The sequence below is a fragment of the Ambystoma mexicanum genome, chromosome 11 (assembly GCF_040938575.1).
Source record: "Ambystoma mexicanum isolate Mex_15411 chromosome 11, UKY_AmexF1_1, whole genome shotgun sequence".
NCBI classification, from domain to species: domain Eukaryota; kingdom Metazoa; phylum Chordata; class Amphibia; order Caudata; family Ambystomatidae; genus Ambystoma; species Ambystoma mexicanum.
This window is the reverse complement of record NC_090934.1, coordinates 565,029,542-565,052,116: the sequence shown is the minus strand read 5'-3', so window position 1 is coordinate 565,052,116 and position 22,575 is coordinate 565,029,542. Positions and strand designations below refer to the sequence as shown.

At 46.7% G+C, this 22,575-nt stretch overlaps 1 protein-coding gene across 4 annotated transcripts in view; it reads right to left on the bottom strand.

Moving 5' to 3' along the window:
- Window positions 1-16,903: 16,903 nt before the first annotated feature.
- The window catches only part of LOC138503575 (golgin subfamily B member 1-like), a 1,546,163-nt gene continuing 1,540,491 nt past the window's right edge, over window positions 16,904-22,575 (bottom strand). For all 4 annotated transcript variants that reach the window (XM_069623402.1, XM_069623405.1, XM_069623404.1 and 1 more), the window contains 2 exons: window positions 17,645-17,765; window positions 16,904-17,508 (listed from right to left, as the gene is read on the bottom strand). In XM_069623402.1, the coding sequence (XP_069479503.1) occupies window positions 17,350-17,508; window positions 17,645-17,765 (280 nt within the window). In that variant the 3' untranslated portion in view covers window positions 16,904-17,349. The remainder of the gene's footprint in view (window positions 17,509-17,644; window positions 17,766-22,575) is intronic.

Below are 22,575 nucleotides of genomic sequence, written 5' to 3'. Positions count from 1 at the left end.
TAGAGGCTGGGAAAGCCATCTGTGCAGGGGGCAAGCCTTTGTGCTACTGTTGTGCAGGTAAGTGCTGTTAGGGAAAATTATGGATGTGCCTGATGCTGCTCTCTTATTCCCCATGGTTACAAGGTTGTTTGGTGAGTTTGTGGGTTCACAGACCTTGCAAGTGGGTCGACAGATTTTTCCTAGTAGTCGGTTGCGCCCTGTAAAAATAACCAAGAACCTTAAGAGTTGGCTGCGCACTGTACAGCATAAAAATATTTGTCAACTGTATGGTTCAGAAACAATACTAGAAGTTTAGTCAGTGTAAAGGAATGTGTCAGGTAGCAACTGGCCACTTAGGGCCAACTCAATCACAGTCACTGCTGCCGTAATCAGCTTCCCAACAACACGCACCATAAAGTAATCTCACTCTACCTTTCAGTGTCTAACATGTACTGTTTAACAAATCATCTTGCGAGATGTTGTGTTGGCAATGGGTAAATGTCCGATAGTCCTATGCAATGAAGTGACTGATCATTTGGGAAATGTCAATTGTTCAACATGTGCCACTGCAAGACTTCTCCTGGGGTTGGAGATAGTAGCCCCAGCCGGACTAAAAACTCTGACTGCACGCTTGTGTGGGCAGTTTAGCAATTCTACAGCTTCACGCACAAGTGCAGCTGGCTTGGCGGACGGCTTTCTGTACCAATACTATAACGGATCATCATCCCATCCCACAGGTGAAGAACCCAGTAGTGAGTGGATGATGGTCCACTCTCTGTTCATGATGATAACATGTCTGTATTCAAGAGGCCAGAGTCACTGCAATGGGTGTTCCACAGATTCTCCTGCCTTTAGCACAGCTATCAAACCTTTGAACAGGTGTCAGTGATGTACTGCCAGCTGATCTAGCTGCCATTTGTGAGCTTGACATGCCCGGTTCAATTGGCAACATATGAGGTGGTTCCTGTTACTGCTACAACACATTTTTTTTCCACCAATGGATGTTGCAAGAGTGGAAGCTTCCTTGTGCATCTACACTGTTCAATATGCTTACCGCAAGACCACACCCCCCAATAATTAAGTTAAAACTGGGCCTTTAAATGAAGCCAGTAGGTATTCAATGTTATCTTTAAATTCAACTTGTGGTCAATCACCATGTGAGGGTCAGCATAGGTCCTTTACTAACTGTGCAGCATCAGAATCGCCTGACAGAGCGCATGCCCTTGCCATGTTGATCAGTTTGGGCTCATGCACAATGACCAGCGAGAGGGCTTTACTGAGGGACTCATTTTAACAGCTTATCCGCCCGTTAGCCTCATCAAAATATCACAGCACAGAGCAGACATTAGACAGCAGCTTCCACTGACAGTGTTAAACATGCCCCATCTAGTGCTCTGCTATAAGTGCTGCAGGAATCAGCAATGGCATTTCATTGCTCAAATAACCGATAATTCTCAATTGCTCATGCACAATCCAAACTAGGCGTTGCGAGAAACCTGAAGGTACTCTCACATCTAATACCTTATGTTCAGGTGGCCAGGGAAGGGCCATCGCTTTTGAATCCCGAACCCGGGGGTGGACAAGCGAGGGAGATTGGAGAGAGGTGGTGGAGGTTCCTTGGGGATTGGAGAGAGGGTACCTGAAGGCGAGACACGGTATCCCCCGCACTAACACTGACCTACCTGACCCTCCCTCAGTCTTTGTGGGGTATTGTCAATCTTATCCCATCCTTCCCAGTAGTTTCCCACCAGGTACTGAGAAGAGGAAGAGGCAGCTAAGAGTAGTGCACACTTACTATACAAAACACCAATATAGAACTGGGACGAAGAAGAGGGGCCTGGAGGCATCCAGTAATAAAGATCAGACATGTCACATTAACAGGCTTATGCAAGCTCAGGCATGAGTTTAACTCACTTCACCTGCAGCCTGTCAAGAATGGAAAAGAGTATAAAAGGTGGAGCCCAAAAGCATGCACAGAGCAGCAGAGGGGAGAGAGAGGCGATAACCCGCTGTGTTGGAAAACCAGGAAGCTGTGACGCGGGCAACAATCCCGGGAGACCTGCCACAGGAGCTGGGCAGGACCGGAAACCCTTCCATAGGAATGCGGCAGCAGGCGCTGCTGTTTTGAAGAAATGGACTAGAGCACAAAAGCTAGGGCATGCGTAACGACATGCCTGATGAACTGGCAGTTGGGTTTCCCATTTGGGAGAGCCGCCAGTAGGCGCTGCAAAGAGCTGGTAAGTGTCTGGAGACACTGGGGAGATCGGAGCACTCCGAAGGGACCACAAATAAGTAACGGCCCATGAACACAAGTAAGTGCTGCATTTAGTGAATGCTGAACTGAAAGAAAGTTATTTGAGAGCGCCCAAGAAAACGATGCAACTATTAAATACTGAACCGAAAGAAAGGTGCTATTGGAATTCGAATACCGAATTGAAAGAAAGGTCCTATTTGAGTGAGTACGTGTCAAGGCTGCATAGATTGATTACCAAATTGAAAGAAAGGTGCTATTTGATTGAGCTCAAGTCAATGCTGCATATGGGAATAGTTTCTTACCTGTAACTCCATTTCTCCAGCATTGGTATCTTTCATGGATTCACATGCTTAGAATATTCCCCGTCGTCAGGCTGGGAATCCCCGGTACATTATATAGACCCTTTCCCGTAGGAAAACTTTTTCGACGCTTATGCGTCCTATCCACCTCGTTTTGTATCATGCGTGCCCGCAACGTCAGGACGTCATGATATAAATACAGGACCCGCCCCCGCGCTCCCTCAGATTTCGGCCCCCAAAGTAGTGGGGAAACCGGTTTGCATATTCAGGGGAGGCAGGTGGGCGCATGTGAATCCATGAAAGATACCAATGCTGGAGAAATGGAGTTACAGGTAAGAAACTATTCCCTTCTCCAGCATTGGATCTTTCATGGATTCACATGCTTAGAATAGATTACATAGCAGTACCACCCCCAAAGAGGAGGCGTGCATGCAAACCCATATATTTTCTTCGCCAAGGTCGTTCCCTATGATCATGTATACATCAGTAATCGTTAACATAGGAAAAACGAACCACATACAGTCATAATTTCCACAGGATGCAACCCCTCAGCCGGGGCTTACCTTATTGGAATAGGTGTTGAAGCACCGCCTGTCCCATCCGGGTATCTTCGGCATGTTGCTGCGACAGGCAGTAATGGCGGGTAAAGGTGTGTGTAGCCGCCCATGTAGCCGCCATGCAGATGTCCCCCAGAGGGACTCCGGCCCACAGTGCCGTCGACGATGCCGCTGCTCTAGTTGAATGAGCTCTTGGCCGTCGTCGAAGAGGCTTCCCTGCCCTGGAATGGCAGTACGAAATGGTAGATGACACCCATCTTGACAGTCCTTGCTTCGAAATGGCTTTTCCTTTAGCCCCCAAACCATAGGCCACGAACAGCTGTCTCGTTTCTCTGAACGGTTGCGTACGATGAAGATAGAACTTGAGAGCCCTTTTTACATCCAATGTGTGTAGCATGCGCTCCGCTCCCGAGCATGGCTCCGGAAAAAACGTAGGCAACACAATAGAGGAGTGTTTATGGAACACCGAAGGAGCTTTTGGTATGAATTGCGGGTTAGTGGCTAGGACTACCTTGTTCTTGAAAAATCGTAAGTATGGTGGGTCTACCATTAGAGCCTGAATTTCTGAAATACGTCGGGCTGAAGTGATGGCCACCAGGAAGGCCAATTTCCACGACAAAAACTTTAGAGACGATGATGACATTGGCTCAAAAGGAGGCTTCATAAGAGACGTTAAGACCAGATTGAGGCTCCACTCCGGCGGGAATTTCTTCTCTGGAGGGAAACTCCGAAAGAGGCCTTTAAGGAAGTGCTTAATCAGGCGGTCGCTGAACAATGGTGCCGAATGCCGCTGACGAGTAAACCTGGAAATGGCTGCTAGGTGTACTTTTATTGACGATACCGACAGGCCCTTTTGAGCTAAGAGCAGCAAGTATGGAAGGAGCTGTTCCGGCTTAATCGATTGCGGGGCCAAACCTGGTTGATCCTCACACCATTGACAGAAACTTCTCCATTTGTACGCGTATGAGGCGTTTGTGGAAGGTTCTCTTGCCGCTTGCAGGATACGCCGACAGTCCTCCGGAATCGTTAGCCGACCAAATTCGGCGAAGTCAGGAGCCAGGCCGTCAACTTGAGGCTGTCCGGGTCGTGATGCCAAACGACCCCCTCCTGTCGAGACAGAAGGTCGGGGGTCTTCTGAAATCTCATCGGTTCCGCCACCGCTAAGTGTAGCAGGTCTGAAAACCACACCTGTCTGGCCCAGTACGGGGGCACCAGAATTACCCGACATGGGTACCTGAGGATCCATTGCAACGTCCTCCGTACAAGGGGAAATGGAGGGAATGCGTACAGGAATTTGTTCGTCCATGGGAAGGAGAACGCATCCCCCAGTGAGCCCTGCTGAGGCCATCTGCTTGCGTACTGATGGCATTTCCTGTTGTTCTTCGTCGCAAACAAGTCTATGGAAGGGTGTCCCCATTTCTTGAATACTTGTTGTAGTTGTTGGTCGTTCAGCACCCATTCGTGAACTTCGTTCATTTCTCTGCTGAGGGCATCGGCTTCCACGTTTCTCATGCCTGGTAGGTGGAACGCTAAGATTTGCATGTTGTGTTGTAGGGCCCAATGCCAGATATTCTGCGCCTCCGCCGATAGGGACCTGGAACGTGTCCCTCCTTGTTTCCTCAAGTAGAACATCGTAGTGGTGTTGTCCGTCATGACACGCACCACCGAGTCCCTCAGTTGAGGAAGAAAAGATTTCAGAGCCCATCGCACTGCTCTCAGTTCTAGCAGGTTGATATGCAGGGAGGACTCCTGCAACGACCACTGGCCTTGTGCCTGTAACGTATCCAGATGAGCTCCCCATCCGCTTAGCGATGCATCCGTCACCACCGTCTTTTGGAACTCTGGTTCCAGTAGAGGCATTCCTTTTGTTAGATGAGTAGACACTCTCCACCAGCAGAGTGCTTGAACTAGTTGTTCGTCGACGACCAGTCTGTCGGACCAGCGACCTCGGCTCTGCGCCCAACGGTCCGCTAGAAATTCCTGGCAAGGTCTCATAAACAGACGGCAGTTGCTTATCAACGGAATGCAGGACGACATGGTCCCTAGCAGGGACATGTACTTGCGCACTGAAACCTTGGTACCGCCTCTCCATTCCGACGCCTTGCTTTGAAGTTTCTGAATTCTTTCGCTGGATGGTCTCACCAGGCTTGTGTGTGTATGAAACTCCGCTCCTAGAAAGACCAAGGTCCTCGAAGGCTCTACGGAGGACTTGTTGAAGTTTATTGCGAAGCCCAGTTCCTGTAAGAGGGACATTGTGGCCCTTAGACTGTCTCGTGTTTGTTCCTTGGACGAACCTCTGACCAGCCAGTCGTCTAGATATGGATAGACATGGTGACCATCCTTTCTTAAATGGGCCGCTATAGGGGCCAAGCACTTGGTGAACGTCCTGGGGGAGGACTTGAGCCCGAATGGGAGGACCTTGAACTGAAAATGCTTTCTCCCGACGACGAACCTTAAATATCTCCTGTGTCGTGGGCGTATTGGGATGTGAAAATAAGCATCTTGAAGGTCTAGTGATGATAGATAATCCATGGGTTGCACCGACCTGATAACCTCTTGGAGCTTTAGCATTTTGAATTTTAGGCTCTTTAGCCACTTGTTGAGTACCCTCAGGTCGAGAATGGGCCTCCATTTGCCGTTTGGCTTCTTGACTACGAAGAACCTGGAATAAACTCCTTGTCCTTCCTGTGCCACAGGAACTCTCTCTACCGCCCCTTTTCGCAACATAAGCGCCGCCTCTTGTCGTAGGATTCGGAGGTGGGGCTGTGTCGAGAATAAAGGAGGAAGACGCGGAGGCTTGTCTTTGAATTGTAGCGCATGACCCATGCGAATCGTGTCTAGAACCCATCGATCTGTGGTGATGCATTTCCATCGGTCGAAGTGATGAGAGACTCAACCCCCCAGGACGTTCCGAAGGCCGTCATTGGTTGCTGGTTTGCTTGTTCTTCGTTGACGACGGACCCGAGCCTCGCCGCCTGGAGGCTTGATAGTCCCTGCTTCTACGTGCCGACTGGGACGCTCGTCTGAACCCTTGTGAAGAGTACGAGGGTCTGTTAAATCCACGGTCCCTCGAGGCTCCAAAGCGGGAGTTTCCAGAAGCACCCCTGAAGGGGCAAAAAGAGCGAAAGTTTCTACCCGTTTGAAGGGCGCCGAGGGACCTAGCAGTATCCGTGTCTTCTTTCATCCCTTTCAGCGCTTCATCAACCTTTTCGCCAAACAGGTGTTCCCCTTCGCATGGCATGTCAAGGACTTTGTACTGGACTTCAGGACGGAAAGTAGTACATTTGAGCCACGCTTGTCGACGAAGCACTACTCCGTGGTTGATTTGTTTGAAGCCAGACTCTGCTAGGTCAACTGCGATATTAATAGCGTGGTTGGAGGCCTCTTCACCATCCCGCACCAGTAACATAGCTGCTTTCCGGTGTTCGTCTGGCAGGTGTTCTAGGATAGGGGCTAGTTTGTGCCACATTTCTCTATCATATCGTGACACGATCGCTAAGGAATTGGCTGCTCTTACTGTCGTCGCTCCGACCGAGAGCACCTTTTTTCCAAAGGCGTCCTGCCTCCTAGCCTCGCTTTCCGGTGGCGTTGAACATTTTTGCTGTACCCTGGCCTTCCTAGCCGCTGCCGCCGACACCACCGACACCACCGAGTCAGACAGAGGCTGTGATGTTAGACATTTTGGAGTGGACTCCGGAGCTTTAAACTTTTTCTCGATCCGTCCTTTTATGGCTGGCTCCGAGAACGGATGGCGCATCGTCTTGAGACCTTCTTGCCACACGTGGTCCAGGATTGGGATGGCAAATACCGATTTTCTCCTTTGACCCATGTGGTCAAAAAGGAAACAGTCTTTCTTCTGCTCCTCAGGAATCAAGCCGAATTCGGAACAAGCTTTTCCCATCATTGCATGGAAGGCTCCCACATCATCTGGGGGAGATGGCTGTGTCTGGCTCCTCGTAGACTCTAACTCTACATCCGAATTCCATGTTGGGTCCCTCGACGGTGACAGGGAGATGTCTGAACCCGAGTCACCCAGTATAGAGTCGGACTCCGACAACTCACCCTCCTCCTGAGCTCGAGGACGATCTTTTACCACCTGGGGAGCCGATGGGTGTTTAGTCGTCGAGCGAGCCGTACATGTTTGCTCGTCGGCGGAAGGTACCGAAAAAAGTGACGATGACGTCCCAGGTTGAGGGAACTGCGTATCCAGCCGTTGCAGGAGCTTCTGAAGAGTATTAAGCACATCCAGAGACAAAACCGTCTGTGGGGTCAGTAACGTGGATGATATAGGTACCTTACCCCCGCTCGCACTCATCGTCTTCGTCGTCGACGTGGAAGGCCGTAAGCCTAAATCCGATGGCTGCAGAACCGTTTCACCTTCTCCTTCCGCCGAGCAGGCCGTGTCTGGCTGCAGTAAGACCTCCGGGGGGATCGGGTCATAGACCTCTGGCAGCCAAGCCATAGACTGAGTCTCCGTCGACGAAGGAATCCCAACCGCTGCTGCCTGAACGGTAATGGGCATCGTCAATGACACCGAGGTCGACGAGCATGTCGTCGTCGACGAGCCCTTAGACTTCGCCGTCGATTTCGATGCCGACTTCCCGGCTGAAGCATCTCGACTCATGGAAGACCTGGGACGGTCTCCTGAGGAGGATTTTGACAGCGCTAGCCTCTCCGTCTTAGATGATGAGGAGGAGGGCTTTTTATGTGACGAGGAAGATCCAGCATGTTTCCCCTTATGCTTGTCCTCAGTGCGAATTTCCGCTGGCCGCACCTTTTTTGATGGAGGCTCCGACTTGCTCCTGGAGGCCGTGGAGCCAACTTCCGAAGCCGGGTAGGCACCCGCTCCGTCATTAAGCCAGTCGACCAGCCTTCTTTTACGGTCCTTAAGGGTTTTTTGGGAGAAACCCTGGCATATCTCACATGTATCCGCCGTGTGGTGCGGGTGGAGACAGTAGATACAGTCCATGTGGCCGTCTCCTTCATAAACTTTTTTGAGGCCACATGTTGCACATGGGCGAAATAACGCTTTTCCAGACATAATTCTCCAGAATTTGAACTTCGCCGAAGCGAAACAGAAAAAACAACCTAGTTTTCACTAGTAGTAAACACGAGGATCCCACTACTTTGAAAGAGGGTTGAAATCTGAGGGAGCGCGGGGGCGGGTCCTGTATTTATATCATGACGTCCTGACGTTGCGGGCACGCATGATACAAAACGAGGTGGATAGGACGCATAAGCGTCGAAAAAGTTTTCCTACGGGAAAGGGTCTATATAATGTACCGGGGATTCCCAGCCTGACGACGGGGAATATTCTAAGCATGTGAATCCATGAAAGATCCAATGCTGGAGAAATTGAATACCAAACAGAAAGAAAGCTGCTGTTTGACTGAAATACAATGTGATGAATTGTGAATGAACACTTTAAACCAAATAGACATATCAAGTGACACACTGCCAGTAAAATGCAATATGAAACGGAACTTGTTTTTGCATTACAAGTACAAGTACAAAGAAGAATAATAAAGAATATCAGTTATAACTACAAATGTGAGAAAGATTCATAAATGTATGATAAGCTAAGAACTGGTATAAAAGAGTTTTACAAGGAATACAAGTGTGGAAAGTGAAAACCCACGCCAGAAGAGCTTATAAGGGGTCCAGTAGCTTTGGAGTGATTTATGGTTGCACAACCTGTGATGGGTGGACTGTGTGGTCTGACCAGAAAGTCTCCTAATATGAAAGCTATTAACATCAAGAATCAAGCCAAACATAGTATTACTGGTTGTGTGACTTGTGATGGGTGGAGCGTGTGGTCTGACAACTCCCCGTAGACCAGAAAATCCTGAATGGTGAACAAGCTGCAAAGAAGTGTGAAACAATTGGTGAAGCAAGCCCGAGGGTGGGTCAAGTGGACCCAGTGTTTTCTTGTGAACTTTGAACAGACGAAGGAATCTGAATGCTCTGCTAAAGTCTTGGGGAAGGGAACCCTGAGAGCTAAACATCCACAGAACGTTATCTTGGGGAAGGGAGTCCCAGGACATCCGTTTTGTGTGAACTGTGCTACATTTGAACTTGAGGAAGGGAAGCCCAGGATCTAAGTTTGATGTGAATTGTGATGCACTCCCCAGACTTGGAAAAGGTAATTCCAGGACTTGATCAAACTTTATAGCAGTGAACCTATATTGGAACTGTATTGAACTTGAGATAGGTAACTCAAGAAGAACTTAAGATGAACATAGCTTAACCTTTAATTTTGAACACTTATAATTTTCTGAGAAGATTCCCCCACTAGATTTAGTTATAGTTGTGTGGACAAGCATAGGTTTTGACACAAACCGACTCTAATTTTAACTCATTGGGGGTCATTACAAGGTTGGAGGTAGCCATGGTGCTAATAGCACCATGGCTACCCCCTTACCGCATACCGGGTCCGGGTTCCTCGAATGAGGAATTACCGGGCCATTCCAACCTTGGAGGACCCGGTAATTCCTCATTCTAGGAACCCGGACCCGGTACCTCCCCATTCGAGCCCCCATAGGGCTCAATGGGAATGGGGAGCATGCTAATAACGGGCCCGTTATTAGCATGCTGGTCCTTTAGCGGCTCCCACTAAGGGCGCCTGGTAAAACCAGCTGCCCTTAGCAGGACCTGCTAAAGGACCTCGTAATGCAGCGGTAAGGTGTTAACGGCACCGGCAATATTACCAGCGCCGTTAACCCCTTACCGCCAAGGTCGTAATGACCCCCATAGACATAGGGCCTCATTACGACCCTGCCGGTCTGGAAAGAACAGTGGTGGTAAAACCACCACCACCGTTCTTTCCGGACCGGCTGATTAAGAGTCTTGCAGGTGGGAGGTGTCACTCCCTCCAGGTCTGACCTGGCAGGTTTAACACCACCCGCCTGCAGGCAGACATGGAAACACCGGCTATGACATAGACTGAGCCGGTGTTTCTATGGTCCCCATGGAGTCCTATGGGGCTCCATGGGAATAGGGACTTACACAATTCCGCCTCTGGAATTCCCAGATCACCGGGGTCGTAATGCCCCGGTGATTCCGGGAATCACAGAGGCGGAATGGTAATACGAGTCCGGCGATAACCTGCCGATGTTTCCGGCTCAGTTACCGCCGGACTCGTAATGAGGCCCATAGACTTTCCTTAGTTCCTTTAGGTGGGAAAATCCCCCTTAGCATAGGGTAAGTTAGACGCTACACCATCCTGATCATTAATAACGTTTTGTTTGAAACTGTACCTCTGTTGTCTGTGTCATCTATCTTGATACCATGCCAGACACAATTCCCAAATGACCACTATGTGCCTCTTCCAGAAGCCTTTTCGTCACCCCTGGTGGAGGTACCACACATCCTGCACATAACAAAACCACTTGTACACTCATCTTTAACCCGATGATACACCTCTAATCCTGCTTCATTATTCCAGCCATTCCAGTCAGAAACCACAAACTTCTTTACATTTTGCAATTCCACTTCTACCCTACTAGCCACTTCCCATTCCTCTTTGGTCACCGCACCATCACGTACTGCAAATACTTCATGAATAGATTCCACTTCTTCAGTTTACACCTCAGTAACACCACCAGTACTATTTCATGAGCGATAATCGCAATAATATTATCCTTACCGGTAACATATTGTATACTGAACTCATGCACCTGTAGCGTCTACTTCTCAATAATCAAACATTGTGTTTCCACTCCTCTTAGAACCCTAGACGAAAACGCAATTACACATTGCATACCTTTTTCTTTCTGCATTAATACTGCACCCATACCTGTGGCGTTCGCATCTGTCATAATGAACACCTCCTTGGTGGTATCAAAACACGCCAGCATGGGTGCTTTCGAAATCATTTCCTTGATGCAATTAAATTCCTCCTCACAAACCTCTGTCCACTCAAACATAGCATCCTTTGTACACAACGCCCTGATGGTAATACAACAATCTGAAAAATTCCTTATGAACTTTACATACTTTTTTCACCACTCCCAGGAACAATAAGACACCTTGTTTATCCTTGGGAGCTTCCATCTTTTGAATAGCTTTGACCAGACTCTCTTTCAGACATTTGCCTTCTCTGGTTAATATATACACTAAATAATATATCTCCCTCACTCTAAATTTACACTTGGCCTTTTGATGTGTCAGGCTCACCCCTCGCAACCCCTCTAAAAGCACAAGCAACTTGTGGTCATGGTCCTTTTCATCAACTCATGTGACTAATATGTCATCCTGATGAAACACAATTCCTTTAATTTATCCTGAGATGGCACTCATAACCTGCTGAAGAAATGCAGTTGCTGAAACTAAGCCAAACTGCATTCTTGTGAACCTGAAGCTGCAGCAAGGTCCAAAGTAGTGAAAAACTTGGCTCCCGCTATGACACTCAGCCACTCCCCAATATTAGGTAGAGGGAACCTGTCCACAACCAAACATGTATTAAAAGCTCAAAGATCCACACACAAGCTAACTGCACCACTCCTTTTTCTTATCACCACCACAGGAGAGTACCATTCTGATGCCACAACGGGCTCTATGATGTCGTCAACCATCAATCTCTTTATTTCACTTGACACTACCTACTGCCATGGGAACACATCTGTGTTTGGACACCACCAGAGCAGCTCCTTCCTTTAATTTTATCCTTTGAACATAATCCCTAAAACAACCTAGAGCATCGCTGAACACTTCAACATACCTATCTTCATGTCTGTTGTCACTTCTCCTTGATACTGCTGCTATATTTCCTGGTAATTTTGGGTCAGTGACTATATTCATTTCTGCTTGTTGGTACCACCCTAATAAACATCCCCCTTGTTCTTCTACATACACCTTAGTGATTCTGTTCTGCCACTCGAATGTAGCCACAAGACATCCAACAATATCAACATGCACACCCCCATACACACTCGCTCTTATGTTGGAAGGCATGAGACTAGGGTTTATGCATTTCTTCTGCCATACTTCTCTGTCTATGATTATGTAATCCGAACCTGAGTCAATCAACATGCGTATGCCAATGCCATTTACTACATTCACTCCATGTGGATCCTTATCTCCACCTCTCATCGGACATCACTCACAGACCAACAATTACCCAACTCTCCATCTTTTGAGACAGCTTCTTCCACCACATTAGACTCTCCCAGATCATTAATTTCTCCAACACCCTGTTGCAGATTCTGATAACATCTGGAACACTGTCCCCTCTTTCACATTTGTTACAAATCACTCTGTGTCCCGGGCATCCAAATTTATTGGCAAACTGGGATAAACTCCCACAACGAAAACACTTCTTGGGACCTGTAGACAGGGACAATTTGTATGCACCCAATTTGTTCTCATTTTGATCATCACTTTTTACAACAGGTTTAAACACATTCCGACCCTTCTTAACAGTGTGTGTAGGTTTTTTTAAAAATGTTTTTGCACATCAATAGCAGTAACTGAAACTTTAGTTTCCCTTTTCCCCCAATTCCTTCACAGAGGATAGCATACGTTCAATTATTTTTGCCAGATCCAACACCTCGTCAAGAGTGGGGTCACCTTTACCTCAAATTCCTTCCCTTATCTTTCATTATAATACTTTCATTATAAGTGGTCGCTAAATTGCACTTATTTGCCAGTTCCGTGAGGGCAGTCACCATATCATCTATAGATTCATCAGACTCCTGGTCCCTTGTGCCGAAATACTAATGCTGCAAAATGATACTCATCTTTTTCTGGAAGTGGATGTCCATCTGCTTTAAAATTACCTTATATGGGTTGAGGGTCTCCTCACCTTCTCCTGCCCCTGAAGCAGTAGGTTGTAGTTCAGGGAGGCTTTTATAGATACATCTACCCTCAAATCACAATGAGTGCATAAGAAGCGCTCTCCTGCGCTCCGTGCTGTAATTAGACCCATGAATTGTCGCACATAATCCTGGAAATCTTCTTTCCAGATATTCCACTTAAACAATGGTTCACCCGGAGTGGGCAGAAATTGAGGCAGCAAGGTACTCATTGTGATCCTCCCAACCATATATAAATAAGAAATGCAAACAGTAAAATTGCTCCACCAGCCTTTAAAATCTGCAAGTTCTGAGACGAGGAGGAGCATTGTGTAACTGACAGGCTTGTGCAAATCACACAGCTGTTGGACGTTACTAAAGAACGCCAAAAGAACTCAAATGTATCAGGCATGCCCAAAGGATAACACATCTGACGGCACACGCGCCGAGATCCTTTCCTCAAATAACCAGCTCCTGCCGATGCAACACAGGTACTGTGTAACACTCTGCTTACACAGCAGCCGGGGGTCCTGAGCAGTGATGAGGATTGTGGTGCAGCCCCTCCCAGAAAGGCCACCCTGGCAGACACATCGTCTTAGCTCATCGCCCCAGCAACCAGGAAAACATTCCTGTGCATCTGGGCCAACTGAATAACAACATGACTAAAGGTCAACAGCATTTTAAGCAAAACATGTATATTTACAACTCCCTGCATAATACCATCGTATGCTTACCTGCGTGCATTATATACACTTGCAGATTACATGTTATACACAATAATAACACAATTAACACCTACCTTCTCTAACGATCATTTGGAGTGGAGACTTTGTTGACTCAGGTACATTGTCTAAATTGTCCTGAAGGAAACTCCCACTGTAGGTAATAGCTTGCTAAAAGAGTGGTGTTATTAGCAATGCATGTAGAGTAAGCAGCAGATGTGGTTACTCTCTTTCCTAGCGTGTAAAGCTATTTACATTCTTTATCTGGAGGTGCTTCTGTGTTCAGTACAGGGACACCAGCACGTTTTCTAGTAGTTGTAACCACTAGTGAATTGGCTTTAACATGGTGCCGGATGTAAAGAAGGTCTGTAGGTGTGGGTTTGAATTCTTTTTGTTTTACCTGAGGGTTAACTGCTTGTGTAGAGACTGGAGGGGTATCTGTACTTCTGCCCTCCATATGGTAGGGTAAAGGCACAGAACACCTCAGCCAAAGCTCTCAATTTGGTAGCAATGGACAAGTAGCCAGGCTTAAGCATTCAGAAGGTGATGTAGGCTGGTTCTTAAGTACAGTGAATCTCCAAAGCACCCACAAAGGAATGTCCACACACTATTTTAGGTGATAACGCAGCTTCTTTGTATAAATTAAGATTCAGTAATATACATACATTTCAATAATAAAACTTTATACTTGGAAATACTTATTCAAAGGATGGCAAATATAAACACTCTATGTGGTACCACACAATGCTTCAATTCAGTAATAGATGCACTAACTGCAGACAGTTTTAAATAGGCATGTGAATTCTTAAGTGAGGTGTATCAGCATAAAATAGGGAAGAAAGGCAAGTTAGTTGTGAACAGTGGCAGAATGTATTTATCGATATATTGTTCTCTTGTTAAGCACGTATACAGCAAGTAAATTCTGTTTCAAATTGCCCACAGGGCAACGGGGAGCGGACAAGAGAATGAAACACATTAAAATACATAAAATAATAAATACAAAGAAGGGGGAAAAAAGAGAAAGAGGACAAACCTACTATGCCTTGCGAGTATTCAAAACGTGCAAGTGCAGAGGGGGGGGCACTGAGGGTAGGTGCTGGGGAGCTTGTGGGTGAGCAGCAGATGAAGTGCATGGTAAGGTAAGTGAGAGCCTCCAGGTTGGAGGGTGTACCGAGGCAAGTGCTGAGGATAGGAAGCTGAGGACTATTGAGTGTGGGAGGACAGGGCCTGGTGATGCACAAGGGCCCTGGTACTCAATCAAAGCAACTGTGAGATTAGCAGAGGAGAGAAGGGGGAAGGAGGAGGTAAAGAGGAAGGTCTTGAGGAGCTTACAGAATTTAAGAAAGTCCTGCTCAAGACGTAGAGGGAGGCAGAGGCTGTTCCATAGAAGGGAGCCAGCAGAGGAAAGCAATCAACCTCCTGCCCTCCGTTTAGCGAAACGCTTTACACACAAATAGTTGGTGCCAGAGGAACACAGAGGTCTAGCGGGAGAATATGTAGTAAGAGAGAGTTGCAGATAGTGTGGTCCCAGGCCTACAGGGGGATTTGAATTTAATCCGTGAAGCAACCAGGAGCCAGTGACGACTTTTTACGGCAGCAGAGATGCGGTCCCATGGGCTTGAGGCCAGGGATAAGTATTGCTGCCCTATGGAACAGTGTTGGGATTCCACTAACTACCCTAAACTAGGTGCAAATGGTTACGGGAACACGAACGTTTGTTAAGAGAAACGGCTGCTTGAGATATGAATACCGCATGAACCCATTTCAGCTTCCTTAGCATGTAGGTTGGCAGGCTGAGTGCCATCTCAAAGCTCACTCTAACCTGCTCAGGTGCTGTATTCAGTGGCCAGCTAGGGCCTTTGCCAGTCAGGCTGTCTGGTGGTGTTTGTCAGGCAATTGGGGCACGGCCAGCATCCCTTATTGTTTCGTCCACAAGTCTACTCCAGTGTCTTCCACCAACCACAATCTCACATAGCGTGCACCCAGCCACAGGCAAAAATTACATCGCCTCCTTCCCCCACACCATACCTGGTTTCGAAGATGTGCATTAACTTCAGTTTCAGAATGGTGCTGAAACTCCTCAAGGGGTTCTTCAAGATGAAATGAGGAGCAGGAAATGCAAAAGGTGGAGTCTGTGTTACACAAAGTGCACGAAAATGCTGAAGGTTGAACCAATCTTTGATCTAAAAGTGGGCCAAGGTCACAGGAATGTGAAGAGAAGCATGCTGACAGTGAATGGGAGTATGTTGCGGCAGGGGGCTAGAATGGGCACTGCAGTGTGCGGATCTCCTGCCCCTTATTAGGCAGTGCCCGCTTCAGAACTCCTTGGAAAGCTTTGTCCAGAGTGAACACTTGCCTCTTTAGTACCTTCTCCCCCTTTTGTCTGTACAGTGACACGTACGCCCTCACTGTATCCATCGTTGTCAATGCCTGTTCAGTACCATTTCGCCATTTTGTCTGTGCATATAATGCCTTCTTATGACACGCAGGAATTCCAGTATGCGAGATGTGCGTGGCTACGTTTGCTGTTTACAGCCTGATCTGTAAGATCCAGAATGGGCACTTTAAGAAGATCACTAAGGTGTCTGAAACAGACCCTGTGTAAGAACCTTGCTCTTTCGTAGCCACTTCTATACCAATTCTGCTTTGAGAGAAGCTTGCCCTGCCATGGCCTACACTGTACTTGTTCTATGTAAGTGATGCTTGCGCTTCTGGGGCCCATACTGTACATAGTCTGTGTGAGGAATGCTCGCACTGAAGTGGCCCACGCTGCCCTTGTTCTGGGTCTGGGTGAGTGTAGCTTGTGCTGCTGTGGCCCACGCAGTCCTTGTTCTGAGAGAGTAAAGTTTGCCCCGCTGAGCCTATGCTGTAACTGTTCTGTGCAAGGCAAGCTTGCCATGCTATGGCCATGATTTACCTATTATGTGTGAGATATGGCTGATGCTGTACCTGTTCTGCATGAGTGAAGTTTGCTCTTCTGATCCCATGCTGTACTGGGTGTATGAGAGGGAAGTCTGACTTGACTTGGCCCATGCTTTACTCATCCTGTGTGAGGGAAGTTTGCACTGCCGTGGCTCGCGATATACCTGTTTCGTGTGAGAGAGGGACGCCTGCCATGCTATGGCTCCCATGCGCTACCTGCTCTGTTATCAGACGCACACACATTCACTGCCAGATAAAACCATTTAGGTTTGTGGGGAATAAAGTGAGGAGGAATATAGAAAACCTAACCAGAGAGTGGAAATGATCTGCCTCTAATGGGCGGTTACAATCGCAAGAATAAAGAATGTGTTTTAGACAGTTCGCATTTATTGTACCTTTATTGCACTATTTAGAGTTTCCTGATACTATCAGGAAACCGATGACAGTAGCCGGTGAACAAACTTCCAAAATGTTTATGCTTTTATACTTTTAAAATAAAATTTATATAGAAAAATCTCCATTTACAACCCATAAAATAGATAACATTATATACTTCCAGCCGATATTAAACATCTTAAAGGTGCCAATTTCTTTACAGTGAAAATATCTTTTTAACAAATATAATCTTCTATAGATACAACCATTTCTTTCGACTTTGTGGAAACCATAATATACATAAGCATGTGACCATAGGCTACAAATCACATGCTGTAGTGAGAATATATACATTTGAATCCAGTGCAAAGCCTAGCAGCAGCATGACAAATGTTCTGTGGTGCAGTTTTCTGAGAAAATAAACCGAACTGTTCATAAATAAAATTGCACTTATATAACTCCAGCGAAACACATAACAACAATCATATGTAGTGTCAACAAGTAAGTAAGGAATAAATAACGGGATTTCGATCTCGAAGTCAGCAACTTGGAGCAATATATGCTTCGACCTCTCAGCCATCTTCTTATAGAAAGTGCTCCTCCTTTCATCTAAAAGTATCAAACATGATGAAATGTTAATTCAGCATAATGACACGATTCTCCACAAACATTCAACGATTTGCTTGTATACAAGTATGCTACTAAGAAATAGAAGACATTCAAATTCAATATGTACTTCACATACCTTGCGTACCACGACATGTTCTCTGGGATCAATTATCAAAGCCTCCCTTTCGTCATCAGATTCCATCTGGAGAGAATACTCATATTCTCTTGGTACAGGACCAAATCTATTAAGATCAGCTCTACAGAAGGAAATACAAAAGAAGCAAACATATTTCTGAATATTCAAGATTTTAAGTACATAGGATCATCTAGCTCAGAAACCCGCTATAAGAGGATCTCTATTTCGTTATCAGATTCTTTTTTTCAATGTTTTCATTTTAATTACAGCACACAATATGTGGCATACACCACACAATCTCCAAATTAACAAAATCCCCCGACCTACAGTACGGTACGAAAGTGAGAAGGGGCAAGGTGAGTGGAGTATGATCTCTAGGCTGAGTGCTCTACAAAGTAGGCACCAAGAAAGTGATGTTCATAGAATTCAACTGCAGACAGCATCGGGAAGCAGCTCTTTACTAGCCAAGCGTTGTGCACGTGGAAGCGCTTCATCATCAAGACAGAGTAGAAATCAGAAAAAGCTATTTATCTTCACGTACAGAGAGTAATGTGCTTCTGAAAGTGAAAACATACTTTTAGGCCCATAATGCAATGCAACGGACACGAGTAGAAACAGAGAATGCAAGAGTCACAATGGAAGTTCTCAACAGATTAAAAATGATGAACAATACCCAGATTTCATCCTATCAACAGCAACTTTGGATGTCAAAGCATTTTATACTTCGATTAGACATGAGCATGGTATTGAGGCAGCAAGATTATTTTTGTGCACACGTTGAGCATCATATTTTCAAACCACAGAAGCATTGTGTACTATGATTAAATCCACCCAATGAGCAATGTATTTATTTCAACAATAAATAAAGTGCAGGTTGCCATGGGGGTTGAGGGTATGGCGGGGTTGCACTTGTTTGCATCATATTTTGAGCACAATCATGCCTGGCACAACCTGGATTAGGATTAACACAGAACATGGCACTAAGTATGTGTTATATCAATATCTTCCAAATATGGAAAGTCTGATGAAGTACCCAGCCTAATTCTAGATACTTCTAGTAGGTTGACCATGAGCGCCTGTCATATCCCCAAGTGAGAGATGATGGGCCCAGGGATGATACAGAGAGGATGCCGAGGTGACCACTACCTAAAAGGCTTGGTCCACCTTCCTGGTCCACTTACAGAGCTCGTTGAATTTGTGACAGACATCCATTCTCAGCCCTTTATCAATTTCCCAGCACAGGCACAGACCTTCATGTCATGGGGTGTCCCACCCAGGGATGCGTGACAAGACTACATAAGCCTGGGCTCAAAGTCTGGCAGTGTGGGTGTTTGGAAGCGGTTGTAGAAGGTGGCTGGTGCTAACTGGCAGTAGGGGAAGGAGGTAGTAGCAATAGTTCGAAGAGTAGGTTGGAGATTAGAACGGAAGGAGGAGGGTGAATATCTGGAGGTTTGAAAACAAACAAGGAGGTGGTCACAGCAGATGAAAAGGGTAAATAACTGGAGGAGGTTGGGGACAGCAGTTGGTGGTGGCTGGATCAGGCTAGTAGGCAGCCGATGGTTGGAGGAGATGTGGAGGAGGAGGAAGGTTGGTGAACAGCTGGAAGGGGTGGTTGAGAACAACAAGGAAGATGTTCGAGAAGGGCAGGATGAGTGCACAGAAAGCACAGGAAGGTTCACAGAGTCCAATCCCTGTTCTGAGGGGGTTAAAATCAAGGCAAGAGGCGAAACATGCATATGGTGGAACATTGAGGAGGGAAAGTCAAAGAATAGAGATGAGCTGAGGAGGGTAAAAGTCAGGGCCCTGGAAGAGGAGGGTGGCAAGGTCCTTCTCAAAAAGCCTGGCGGGAGATGTTCCCCTTTATTTGCCCTATACCAGCAGCTATTGAGAGAAACATAGCAACATCTACAGGAGTGGTATGAGGCAAAGAATAATCACCAGAAAAAAAGGCGTGTATAACCTTTAAGCCTGACACAGAGAAAGGAGATGAGAGACACAGATTAAGGGTGCAAGAACCCTTTAAATCTGACGAGGCACTTGAAGGACACAAAGGAGCTGGATGCGGAACATCCTCCAGCCTGAGACTGATCCAAAATTGTAAGTCAAGGTGAGACTGGTTTTGTTGTTTGGAAGGGTTTGGTGTAAATAAAAATGTTCCAAGCCGTCCTATTGTACTGGCCCTTTGTGCCACCCACACCACACGGCTATATGACAATAGGAATATGGCAGACTCTTGTATATTTCTAAAACATTTCAATGCTCATGACTAAAATTTGCAATTTATCTCAAACCCTCGGATGGATTGTGCTATTTTCCTCAATTTAAACTATTTCATAATGTTAATGCCACTGAAAGTAGACTTTACAGGGAGCAGACAGCAGCACCACACTCTGTTCTTCGGGCCTCCAGTGTACATCTTACAAATGTGATTAATAATATTGCATTTATTGCTTATGGTAAGGCGAAAAAATGCAGTGGGCAGAGGACTTTAGAGTGCAATGTGCAGAAACCATGAGATGATTAAGCAACTGTGGGCATGCACGACCAATTCAAAAAGAGCAGCACAGAAGGCCACACTTGTTGGCAGCAAGGAATTGAGAGTTCCTAAGGAGCAAGCATATACGACCAATCTGGCTAGTGATACGAAATAAGAAATATTAGAATCACCACAACATACTCTGGCCAATTTAAGGAACTGCTTCCAGTTTGTAACAAACACTGGAGTAACCCCGCCCCGGAAGAATTGCTGGTAAAACAGCCGGTACTACCTGTTCTGGCATTTTCCGTAACCGGGTTACTCCGAGTCTGTCGGTAGGGACAGTGAACAACCGGCAGGCCTGAACTGCTGGTAGTTCAGGCCTCTAACAGCAGAGAATTCACTGAAGCATCAGCACTGTTAGCAATGGTGCCGCCGCTGCGGTAATATCCTGGTAATATCGCGATATCAGGCGGCGGAAACAGTAAGCTGAGATTGCCCATAGGCCACGGGTACCACCGGCGGCCTACCAGCAATCTTGTAATGAGGCCCAATGACTCAAAATAACATACCAGTGAACATCCCAATATAACTGTTGGGGAGATTCATCATTATTGTGCTTCATCCCTTCTTAGAGTGAGACCCCCTGCACGTTTTGCTGGACAATGTTCTTTTAATCCTGAATGAGTGGAGCCTTTTTCCACTCATTCATTCTTATGGGCGCGGTCTTTTGGAACTGTATTCTTTGTATTCTACCTGTACTATGGAGTCTGTCTGCTCCATAGCTCTTAAAGGCATCTGTGTTTTACTACTGCAGCACAAAGTACCTTATGGGCAGTGTTGCTGGGGACCCTTTGGGTACTCCTTTAAGATTATTTTTCCTATATCCTTCAATTAACTACAGTTCTTGAGGATAGAGATGTACTTGGTGTCTCTCCCAAAACTCTATGGTCTGAGAGATTGGCACACACCACCTTCAGTGGAGTGCCAAATGGATACTTAGTATCCCCTTCTCTCTGCGCCTGTGACTTTTTAGTCACATAGACGATCACCTAGTTATGGCTGGTGGCAGTGTTCTATCAAGTTTTGTGTATTTTTCATACCGCAGGCTATGTCCATAGCCCCGGTAGGGCACAATAGGGGCACCCAAGTAGCAACCTAGGGCCTCCCTTCTTTTTTCGCCATTGCTAGTGTGGTTGTTCTTTGTTAGCCCTTCTTCTAACTTTCTGGGAGGAGGAGATCTGTGTGTGTGTTTTGCCTTTGGCGAGAACCAGTAGGTATCACTGACTAGGCTCCAGAGTGTCTGGGCGGGCAGGAAGTGGGGAAGGAGTCTTCCACCCCCCTGTCCTTTGTCTGCCAGAGTGCCTGCATAGGTGCAGCTCCCACGGGGGGGTCTGGCTGTCCTGATTGGACAGCCAAATGACCCTTTCTGTAAAATGCTGAGAGAAATTGAAGAGGAGTGTGTGGTGCATAAAAAGGCGAGGCTTCTGGAGAGCAAAGCGAGTTAATCACTATAAACAGAGGTAACCGAAGAAGAAGACGACCAAAGATGCCTGGAGACCCTTTTCAAGACCGTGAAGCGACCACTGCTGTCCTGACCCCATTTTCTATGGAACAGAGGAGCTCTGAAGAGGACGACTCCTTCCCTTCGGCTGGTGGGAACAACCAGTCCCAAGACGAACTTTGAAACAAGCCATCTCCCGAGGTCCTAGGAGTTTCCAGAGCTGCAGAACCCCATTACCTGCGGCTCAATTCAAGTGCATTGGCGTGGAAAGGTCGAATCCGTCCAAATCTGTGCTGAGCCTGTAAGGACACTCCAGAGATCTGTTCCAACTCGCCCAGACTCCCTCACCAGAGTTTGGGACTGCAGGAAGAAAAGAAGATTGACTGGGTGATCTGTGTCCTTTGTTGGTGCTGCTGAAAAGGCGCCAAAACCCCAGAGTGAACCAAGAAGTTGCTGAAAGTCAAGCCACAGGTCCCCCCTCGAGACTGCTCCTGGAAGACACCGTCCATTGTCCTGCCTTTTTTCACCAGACCAAGGAATCCGGAGGTCGGGTCCAGAGCTGCCACATTTTAGAGAAGTCAAACACAAACACTTTCTCCAAACTCAAGGTACTTTGGGGAAAAGGTATTGCTTACCTGATTCTGAGAAGTCACTCCAGAGTGTTGGTGTGCACCTATAGGTGTCCAGGGCAACCCCCTCTTACCTCTGACCGAAGCTGCTGCTTGTGTCCCCTTTATAAGTCAGTTTTTCAGTCTCCTTTGTTAGTTGTTAACTTGCTGCTTCATTAACTTTAGACACTGGAAGAAATCCACAGGAGCTCTTAATTATTCATTGTTTGTCAAGACTTTAAGCCTTCTTCGGACTACCTTTAGCTACGTTTGCGTTTTTGGATTTAAAAGACTTGCCAGGCGAAGAAACTGCCCCAGAACCTTGAACTAAGTTCATGTTGCA